General features: G+C 38.1%; 1 protein-coding gene across 1 annotated transcript in view; it reads left to right on the top strand.

The window, feature by feature from the left end:
• Positions 1-330: 330 nt before the first annotated feature.
• Positions 331-10,939, top strand: part of LOC146628290 (ethanolamine kinase 1) — a 28,286-nt gene continuing 17,677 nt past the window's right edge. Inside the window, exons 1-3 of the mRNA XM_085359460.1 lie at positions 331-782; positions 5,530-5,792; positions 7,488-7,640. Coding sequence (XP_085215586.1) covers positions 642-782; positions 5,530-5,792; positions 7,488-7,640 — 557 coding nt within the window. The 5' untranslated portion in view covers positions 331-641. The remainder of the gene's footprint in view (positions 783-5,529; positions 5,793-7,487; positions 7,641-10,939) is intronic.

Below are 10,939 nucleotides of genomic sequence, written 5' to 3'. Positions count from 1 at the left end.
ACCATGTTTACTGTGTGTTCAATTTTAATGTTAAAACAGGTTGGTTATCAAAAGTTGTGCTTAAACTGGCTGCAAGCAGAGCTAAATTTGGCATATGCTGGGCTTAATTTGGACAGAAACGTCACAAATAAAAAATGTTTTAAAAGTTTTCTTACAGTAAATCTTATTCAAGCATTATTTGATCAATCTGAATTTGATATTTAAAAACGTGCCTTTGGTTTATTGACGTGTGTTTAACAAATGCATACTGCAGAGCAGGAGCTACCTGTGGTTAATATGTAAACTACAGCAGAAGGGATGAAGATGCCCACGGGAACATTGGACCCTGATAAAGTGCTGAATAACTGGACACGTAAGTAGACAGCTTCAGTGACTGGCAAATACCAGTGACTGCTCTTGACTCAATAGTTTTACATCATAATCATCAAGAAATTTGCGTGGACATCAATTTCTTTTTCTTTTTACTTTCTTTTGCTTTTTCATCCTTTTTTTCTTTTTCTTTTTGATGGTTTAGATTTAACTTTGACTCTGCTAACACTCTCTAACACTGTCTAAAACTGGCCCAAGTCTAGACACAAACTCATATTTACTACTTTAATCTTTATCGGTTTTCAAAGTATAAACAGTTTGCATTCGTGAAAATGGACAGTGGACTTGTTGGTGCTGGAAAACAGCTTCTCCATGTGGACATCTATATTGATGAACACCAACCTTCTAGAGGAATCCTGGCTCTTTTGAGCAGACTTCGTCCCAACTGGAAGGCACAAGACATTCAAATGAAGGCAAGTGAATGCTTGTATCTCTAAATGTATGGATTACCAAAGACTGACTATTATTTGTAAGAAAGCATGAAATTCACACATTTTCATTTGTATTTCTAATCTTACTCTCATGAACTTTCAAATGTAACATGCTGACTGTGGCTTGCAGCATCTGAGATGTAGCTTTTGTTTTTTGTAAAGTTTCAGGGCGTTGCATGGTCTGACCTTGGGATGAATTGACTGGGAAATCCACTCTTGGGAAGATTGTGGCATTGCATTAACATACAGTGGAACCCCGACTTACGAAATTAATTCGTTCCCGAGGGTCTTTCGTAAGTCGAAAATTTTCGTAAGTCGAAACACCCATCGCACGTTTTGACTGAGGCGATGCTATAGGCTAATTGCTAACTAGAACAACAATACGTCGTTCAAGCGGAACAGCGAAGCCCAAGTACGGAAGCCAAGGGGTTGTTACATGATTCGGAAGGCATTGTGGGCATTGTAGGCTCAGCCAATCAGAGCCAGCGGATTCCATTACTCTGGCATTTTGCCGTAACACGGGCAAAAATATTGCCGTTCAGTGCCTTCGTAACTTGAATTTTTCGTGAAATGGGGTATTCGTAAGTCGGGGTTCCACTGTACTTCTAAATACACCAGACCAGCAAAATGAAAACATATCTGCTTTTATAGTAGTTTAATAGCCCTGGGAAAGCTTTTGAATTTCACATGACTGTTTAACCTGTATTCACGTGTTAAAGTGAAAGCATAAACTATGATTTATATCTAAATTTATTGCCTGCCTGTATATGGCAAAACTTGACACATCTTATAAGAATAGGGAGCAAGTGGAAGAGAACCTGGAGCAGTGCTGGTATGAAAGTGAGTAGACGCAAGACAGAATACATGTGTGTGAATAAGATGGAGTCAAGTGGGAAGGTGAAGCTGCAAGGAGCACGGATATTGAAGGTAGATGAGTTTAAATATTTGGGGTCAATCCCCCCCAAAGCAACAGACAGTGAGGTAGAGAAGAGAGTAAAGGCAAGAGGGGGTGGGTGGAGACAAGTGTCAGGGTTTTTTTGTGAGAGAAGGATAGCAGCAAGAGTGAAAAGGTAGATTTACAAGACAGTAGTGAGGCCTTCTCTGATGTATGACAGAAAGACAGGAGGCAGAGGTGGAGGTGGTAGAATTGAAGATCCAAAGATTTTCATCCCATTTGGGAGTGACCTGATCGGACAGGATTAGAAAATACACAGCCCAAAGACATACATGTTGGGTTAATTGGAGATTCTAAATTGGCCACCGGTGTTAATATCAGTGTCTGTCTCTTTGTCTTAACTGTTTGATGAAATGGCATGTACCCTGTCCTTCACCCTACAACAGCTGAGATCGACTTCTGAAACCCCATGGCCCAAAACTGAACAGGTTAAGAAAATGGATGGATGAATGAAAAAAAATAAAGACTGCTGTATAAATGCAGTATCAAAATTAAATTCACACATAGTGATAAAGTTTTGTCGTGTTTTGGTTGGGCTCCATATTCCACTGTACTGTAAACTGTAGAAAGACACATTTCACACATCAAAATGGAAAAAAAAAAACCCAAGGTAACTAGACAACAAAAGTAGACTGTTAGGAAATTTCTTTTTGTAGGGCTGTCAGAGGGTCTATTCACAACAGGATAATCCCATTCTGGTCCCATGTGCAAACACAAGGTCCAATATTTCAGAGAAATAGGGTTTATGTTTGTTAGGTGACCCAACATTGGATGGATGACCTCTCAATCCTCACCAGGTCCAGTAATGTACACAAGAGTAGATGTTTCTCTTCAGCTCTCGCACTGCAGCGGCTCCTTTAATGGTGTATTGTGTTCAGCAAGGAATGGATAGACAACTTCTGCTGTTACATTGAGCTTTAACCCAGTTTACATAGCATTCCTTTCAAATGACTGTCATTGTTTTGGGTTTCATTGATGATTCCGTGATTCTGTGATTTCATCATTTCTATTTTATAACAAACTAACAGAACAAGATAAAGGCTGATAAATACACATTGAATGATTTACATAAGATTTTTTGTAGACAGTGTGATTAAAATCTGTTTCAAAGATGGAACAAGAGAACATTTGTAGAATTTTAAAGGCATCCCTTTAAAATTCTACAAATGTTCCAACAAACAAACATGTTAAAGCAAACGCAAATTTCATGTCAAAAAGAAGTGCAGATCAAAGCATGCATATTTATCTTGTGTGTTTTTAATACATTTTGGGGGATTTCAAATGACAATTAATAAATTGTGAAAATTCAGCACAAAAAGAAACTGTAAGATACAGAGGCAGAAAGAATTTAATGAAACCAGCCCTGCATCCATATAAATACTGGGTCAGATGTCAAGGTGGGCATGTTTGTTCATTTTCCATTTAGATGAAAAAATGTGTGTGCAGGTCCCATCTGATGCTCAGAAAGTGCCTTGGGGACTTTAGCAGAAATTGAGAGACTGAGAAACCACAGAATGACAACAAATGTCAGAAAAAGTCGTTGCAGACAGTGGTCTCTGCGGTGTTGTTGTGTACACATACTGAGGAATAGAATCTATTCCAGAAGTGGGATTTTCAATGTCACCATACTTTCTACAGCTGTGTCTGTAACTATGTATTCATCTACCTGTTGTTGCATTGACTCTACACAACAAAGATGTATGCATACCAGTTTAATTTCAAACTGATTTCATATTTGTTTTTCCCATAAAGTACATTAAAAGGAGTGCCAAATCTTTCCATATCAAATGTTTGTTTGTTTTTTTACATTGGATAAAATGGTAACCAGTATTCCACATTAATATGGGTGTATTTTTCAGGATGTATAAAGGCGATCAACCAAATCTTGAACTTTAATATATGCTATAAACAGAAACTGGAAAATACACAACACACAATAATGCAAAAACATAAAAACAGACAGGCAGCATATGAAGAACAGACACAAGGCTCATATCTAAATTAAAACCATAGCTGATGCTACAACAAAGACTGAGGGGAAGAAATGATTAGTTATACACATTAGGATTAGGAAATGGGGAACAGGATTGGTAACAAGACACAGGTGCGATCAATCACACACAAGTGAAGCTTGTCAATAAAATCAGGGGGGAAACAGGAAGCAAAACTAACCTAGGACACAAAAGAAATCAAACCTTCAAAGTAAAGACAGAAAGTAAAGTACAGCAAAATCACAAATCAGAACACAACACAGAAACTTTGTACTGGGAAAATCCAAACACACTTTAGAATCACCATTTCACCTAACCCCACTAACTTCAAGTCTTTGGACTGTGGGAGGAAGCTTGAATGAACCCAGACAAACTGGGGAGGATTTCCAAACTCCAGATCTCAAGGTACTGAGTTCAAATCCACCATCTGGCCAGATGAACTCAGGACCTTATTGCTGTGAGGCAATAGGGATAACCACCATACCACAGTGCTGGCCATTTCTGGTATCATGTAGAATAGAAATCAAAGTCTCATTAAGACTCAGTATATAATAATAATAATAATAATAATAATAATAATAATAATTCAAAACTCAACCTATCAGATAACAATCAAAACTCTTGGGAAAACAACTCAAACATTTAAAAAAACTCACACGAATTAAAAAAAAAAACCAGGACCATGACAATATCTGTAATACAGTAAATATATACATTTCTCAAATTTCTGTTAAATTACACGTGCTTCAAACAACATACAGTACATGTGCCATGTTCACTGTATAGACAAAATAGCAAAGACCAACCAATAAACCTGTAGTTGATCAGCAAGATTTTATGAATCTTTATGATATTTTCTAAGATACTCTTCTACTCAAAGATAAGAGCAAGCTGAAACAAAAAACTAAACAGAAACTGAAAACTTTGACACAGCGTCCTTTTACAGTAGATGCTCATGATACAGATTAATTCAGAACCCAGCATGAATTATATTTCAAATAAGCATCTGAAAAATGACCCATAAAAGACTTCTGCAAAATTATTCTTTGACTTATATGTCTCATCTAGCTGCTACCTGTTGGTTGTCTAAACTTGTATTCTATGATAAAATTATTTTAACAAAAAGCTGTTACTTAAGTAACCTATTTGAAAATGCAAGTATTCATGTGGCAACACGCTAACGTCGCAGGGGATGTCCACATGCATTCTAAATTTTGTATTACACAGGTATTTTCTCTAGTTTCTTTTTGAGTGTACTGATGTGAATTTGCTCTGTTTCTGTGGTTTTATTTTTCCTTTTTCTCCAATAATGTGCATTTAATGGAAGGTTAGTGACATTTTTAAATGAGCTATAACAGTGGTAAATTAGTGGCCTGTAAATCGATATGGTACTGAAAATGTAATCCAGAATCCTGAAACCAAACTGGGGTCTGCGAGTTGCCTGCTATTTACCTGCCTGCTGTAATTAATGTAGAATAGCATGATTTTCCAAGATTGTTATAAATGTTTTAAGGAAAGTAACCAATTAAAGTTATAGTTACAGAATAATTATATGACTGCCTGCTTTATTGACAGATGGTAGTGAAATGTTATTATCTTTTTTTTACAGTAGGATTTTTTGTGTGGGTAGAATTATGATAACCAGCATCCTGGGTTTTATGGGCTCTTTTGACAATACAGAATGCTAAAATATGGTATAGCAAAATGTTTCATTTGCTGTATACTATCTGTCCAAAACTGCATTTTTCATGCTCATGGCCCTTTGGATTTCCTTTCATTCCAGACATTCACAGAAGGCATCACCAACCAGCTTATTGGCTGCTACGTGGGCTCTCTCCTGGAGCCTGGTTGTGTCTTGGTGCGACTATATGGCAAAATGACAGAGCTCTACGTGAACAGGGACCATGAGGTGGAGATGTTTCAGATCCTCCACGCACACAGATGTGGTCCTGAAATTTACTGCAGCTTCCAGAATGGCATCTGCTACGAGTTTGTAAGAGGAACTGTGCTGGATGATAAACTGCTTCGGCAGCCGTCTATCTACAGGTCTCTGCAATAACAGCGTTCACATTTCACACATACACACACACACACACACACACACACACACACACACGCGCGCGCACACACACACACACACACACACACACACACACACACACGCACACACATAGATAGATAGATAAACATCATCTAATTAAATTTATATAATTGTGAGAATTTCTTTGCTATTTTAATGTATGTGAATACATTAAAATAGCAAAAATTAGCAAAATTATTTCACAGCTTTACAATCTGTATATTCAAGTTGACAATAAACTTGCCCTAATTTAAGAAACATGAAAGAAAATAATGACAATTCTGATTATTGTCTGGTATGCAAAGTTCATATCCTGAGTATAACTACTGTGTAAGTTTGTAATTATTTAATATCAAAGCATAAGGTGAGATGCTATGGGCAGGAGATTTATTTGTTTATTTATTAGTTTATATGAATAGAAGATTTTTGGCTTTTTTTGCCTCAACATGTTCTTTTCAAACCTTTTTCTCAAAATTGCACAAAAAGGTTTTCAAAATTATCCACTGTAAATAATCAATATTGATATTTGTTATCCCTTTAAAGCTAAGTGTATCAAATATGATACTTTGCATACTAGATTTTGAGACAATAAATATTAAAAAAAATGGCAGATGTGGCATATATGACAGAAATCCAAACTAAAATCTGCAAATAATATATATTTTTTAATTATTATATTGTTAGAAGGTTCAATAAACACGCCAAAAAATAAAATTTAAAAAACCGCAGTCTGAACTTCAGCAGCACTTACATCCACAAAACTTCACTGTTAATAATCTGGAGCCTGATTTGTATAACATTTAGCACAAGTGGAGTCTATCATCAGTGAATGCTACGTCCAGATGAACAGAATCAACTTTTTTTTGATTTACTTACCTGGATGATTAAACATGCATCAAGACAACATTTAGAACAAAAAACAAAAAGAAAACAAAAACACATTTCTGGGCAGGACTTGTAGAGTGATAAATAGAGATATCCAAAATCTCCTGAATTAAATGTAGTATGCACATTTTTTTTTACATTATTTTATGCAACTTTCTTTCTGAAAAAGTGAATATTTATTGATAGGACATCATTTGCACATCATATCATAAATTTCAGAAAACTTGTAACTCAATTTCTTTTTTATTTTTAATTGAAATTCATTTGAAGTCATCATTGTACATCATCATCATTTTCAGAGTTCAGGTGTGTACATGCAAACCAAACAGTTCATTTAATTTGTGCCAATGTGGGAGTTTCTTATTAGTAATTTGAGTCATGTTTCATGTTGAGCAATGATGTTTGTTCATGCCCCCATTACATTCATCATTCCCATGATAACAACCTGTCATCATTATTCACAACTCGGGACAGTAGAACTCAACATATCCAGCCAAGGTTTCACATCCAGGTCCACAATAGACATCAATCAACTTGCTCTGCCTGATACCCTGTGTGGGGGATACCCAGAAAACTTTATGTCACCATTAAGATGCCTTGAGAATGAGCGCTCAAATGGTCAAAAGGTCATAACCACAACAAGGTCCATTTGTTGAAAAGAAGAACAAGATAAGAGCACTAAATGTAGAGGGAGTTGTGTTTCTGCTCTGATAATGATTGTTTGTGCAATAACAGCGTCAGCCAGGCTCATCTGAGAAAATGTTTTCTCTCTGCAGATTGATCGCCGCAGAGATGGGGAAAATCCATTCGATCCAGCCAAAATCCGGTCGGCCAGTCAAACCTGTGCTGTGGACAAAAATGTCTCATTTCCTCAAACTAGTGCAGAGCAGTGTCAGCAGCAGTCCAGCTGGGCAGTGGTACATAGGCAGGTACAAGTCATGATAGCCACAGAGCACAATACAATATATAATGCATAATATTTACAATACATCCACTTGTGATTGACCCATTAAGCAGCTGCACTGGACAAAGACAGGAAGATTTACACTATGCAATAACATATGGGCGGTAGCTTTGCTAGAAAAAACATTAACTACACTTTTTGTTTTGCCAAAGAAATATGCTTGGAGAACTGCTTGGCTGTTGATCACCTGGTGGGGTCATTCAAAGTATTGGTGTGTTGCTAGATCAGATCTCACAGATAAGCTCAAGCAGTCCTTTGGCATCAGGTGACAGCAGGTATCATTCCCGTATGGACATTATTAATATATCCTAGTAATAATCGATTAACCGGCACATTATTATGAGACACTCTCTCACTCACTGACATGGGGAGCTACACATTAATATTACCTATCATGCAGCAGCTGCACAACACATCAAAGGTAAACACGTAAAACACGTACTGTAACAGCAGCAGTCATTTTCAGTGCCAGCAGCACCTCTGAACAGGAACAGATGCACACAACTACTCGAGGTCACCAAAATGTCATTAACAGTTATTAGTTAGGCTAAGAAATGCAGCATGGCATGATGTGTCCAGCACTAAATGGACCGTTAATATGCAATTCTATATTTCCTGTAAAAAATCAAGAGAGGTGTAAATCAGAGATGACTTTAATTAGTTGCTTATGTGACATCCACTATTACAACAATATCTTACGGTGATTAATCTACTGCTGTAATCATAATAATAAACTGTATAAAGTACAAGGGCTGAGAGCTTGACAGCTGTAACAACAGTAACTATGGGGGTGGGGCTTAGTGATTAGTCAGTCATCCTGTCAGGAAGGTTTCAGACTAATGTGTGTGTGTGTGTGTGTGTGTGTGTGTGTGTGTGTGTGTGTGTGAGAGAGAGAGAGAGAGAGAGAGAGAGATGGAGAGAGAGAGAGAGAGAGGCTGTCAATTATCTACTATACTGAAAATACAATGTTTAAAAAACAAAATACCTGATGACTTTGAGACAGGAGGGCACCCCGATGTTTAATTGTGCTGTCCTCTTTGATAGAAACCAGCTTCATTTTCAACTGTTTTATCTTTTAGGCAGCAGCTCTTTCGCTGATGTCTTATCATTTTCTCACATTGCTCAAACCAGCCTAAAATGCTCTTGTCCATCCAAATCTTGCCTGGCTTAACGGGCAACAGGCATTTACCCCTCCTTACATGTATGGAAGCCATCACTGTGAGCTGTCATTGGTCAGAGAGATGAGGCGGGGGAGTGGCCTCATTGACACTGAGAGCTCTCATGGGTGAAGGGGTGAGAGGTAAGCGGGGTTACATGGAAAGACACTACAGAGAAACAGGCTCTTGGCTCTCCCTTATCGGTCAAACGCTGAACCTTATTTGTGTTTGCAGCAAAGGGGTCGGAAGTCCATGCAAACAGAAGCTGGAAGGCCCCAAGGTTTCTAGTCACTTTTCTTTTAGCGTGCAAGCCAGGTAGGAACTGAATGAGTCATCCATAAAGTAGAGGCTTGGAAGCAGAGGGCCTTTTATGATAAGAGGTACTTTTAACATCTAGGATTCACAAAAACAAAGGTCTCGTAGAAATATAAGAGAAAATCTCCGAAATTAAAAAACTTAATTTGGGGGTCTGGGTTTTTTTTTGCTAGCTAGCTAGCTAGCTAATATGACAATCTAAATTGTGATAAACTACCTCAGACAAGCTGAAATGTATTTATTTATTTTATAACACACTGCACAGATAACAAAAATGTGTTAACACAAGACACCAAATTATGCATGGATGGGTGCTACTGAAAATTAAGGCCACAGAGGAGTAATAACCTACTATTTAAGTCCCGCAGCTCCACACAGCAAAACAAGTTCACTTTTGCTAAAGTTGCATGCATATCCTGCTAAACTTCAGTTTTAAAGAGAACACTGAGGACATTGTGAGCGCTTCCATTTTACCCACTAAAAGCAGTGAATGCATGTCTGAATGTGGATCACTCTGCAATATACAATAGGAGACTGCACCACATTTCAAGGCCCAATAGATGGTGCTATATTGTGAAACATTTTTGAGACTTGACAGCCCTGTGCAGCTCGCGCTCAAGTAGATACAGAGCAATTTAAAATAACCTGGAAATGATCAGTGTTTAGGAAATGTATCATAACAACGTGGGAAAGCTATGAGAAAATAATGGAAGAAACACTACAAATGACTCTGAGGTGTCAACACTAGAAATTAGAAATTGGGTTATTTTAATCTTACCTAATGTCTTCTCTCTCTCTCTCTCTCTCTCTCTCTCTCGCTCTCTCTCTCTCTCTCTCTCTCTCTCTCTCTCTCTCTCTCTGTGTGTGTGTGTGTGTGTGTGAGAGAGAGAGAGAGAGAGATGGAGAGAGAGAGAGAGAGAGGCTGTCAATTATCTACTATACTGAAAATACAATGTTTAAAAAACAAAATACCTGATGACTTTGAGACAGGAGGGCACCCCGATGTTTAATTGTGCTGTCCTCTTTGATAGAAACCAGCTTCATTTTCAACTGTTTTATCTTTTAGGCAGCAGCTCTTTCACTGATGTCTTATCTCTCTCTCTCTCTCTCTCTCTCTCTCTCTCTCTCTCTCTCTCTGTGTGTGTGTGTGTGTGTGTGTGTGTGTGTGTGTGTGTGTGTGTTTGCACGTTAACTGGTCTCTTGAGTGTGAAAACTGCGTGCAAAACATGGCACAGAGACAGAAGAAGAAAAGACCAAAAAAACAGGTTTTAAACAAGCATCAGAGAAACTTTTGTACTTGAGACTGTATGAGTGCTGATATGAATGTGATATTCAGAGGAAATGGCAAAAGAAAGGCAGAGAAAGAGAGAGAGCAGGAAGAGGCTGCACCTGCAGAGGAGGTCTTCAGCTCTCAAGCCACCCGCTGTGCAGAGGGAGAGAGAGGGGGAGAGAGACAGATCGACAGAAGGAGAAGCGAAAGAGACGAGGGAAGGGGGAGCGCAAAAGAGGCTGCAGCAGCTGCAAGGTTCAGAGAGAGGGAGCACAGTAGAAGTCAGAGCTGGGAGAGAAAAGAAAGAAAGGCAATGGAAAGCAAGAGTGCAACCTCTTTTTCTTCCAAAGCCCCCCTGCTATGTCTCCCGTTTGCACTCTTACAAATTGCATAAAACTGCAAAAAAGAGAACGAGTGGTGGAGAAAAAAGACGAAAAAGAAAAAAAAATCTGCAGTGCTCGGCTGGTGTTTGAAATCATATGTAAATAAGGCACATTGATAATGAAGCGCCAGAGGAGGAAA

This window comes from Diplotaxodon limnothrissa, linkage group LG7 (genome assembly GCF_057381915.1).
Source record: "Diplotaxodon limnothrissa isolate DT_005_m linkage group LG7, D_limnothrissa_male_GT1.1, whole genome shotgun sequence".
NCBI classification, from domain to species: domain Eukaryota; kingdom Metazoa; phylum Chordata; class Actinopteri; order Cichliformes; family Cichlidae; genus Diplotaxodon; species Diplotaxodon limnothrissa.
This window is presented reverse-complemented; position numbering and strand designations above follow the sequence as displayed.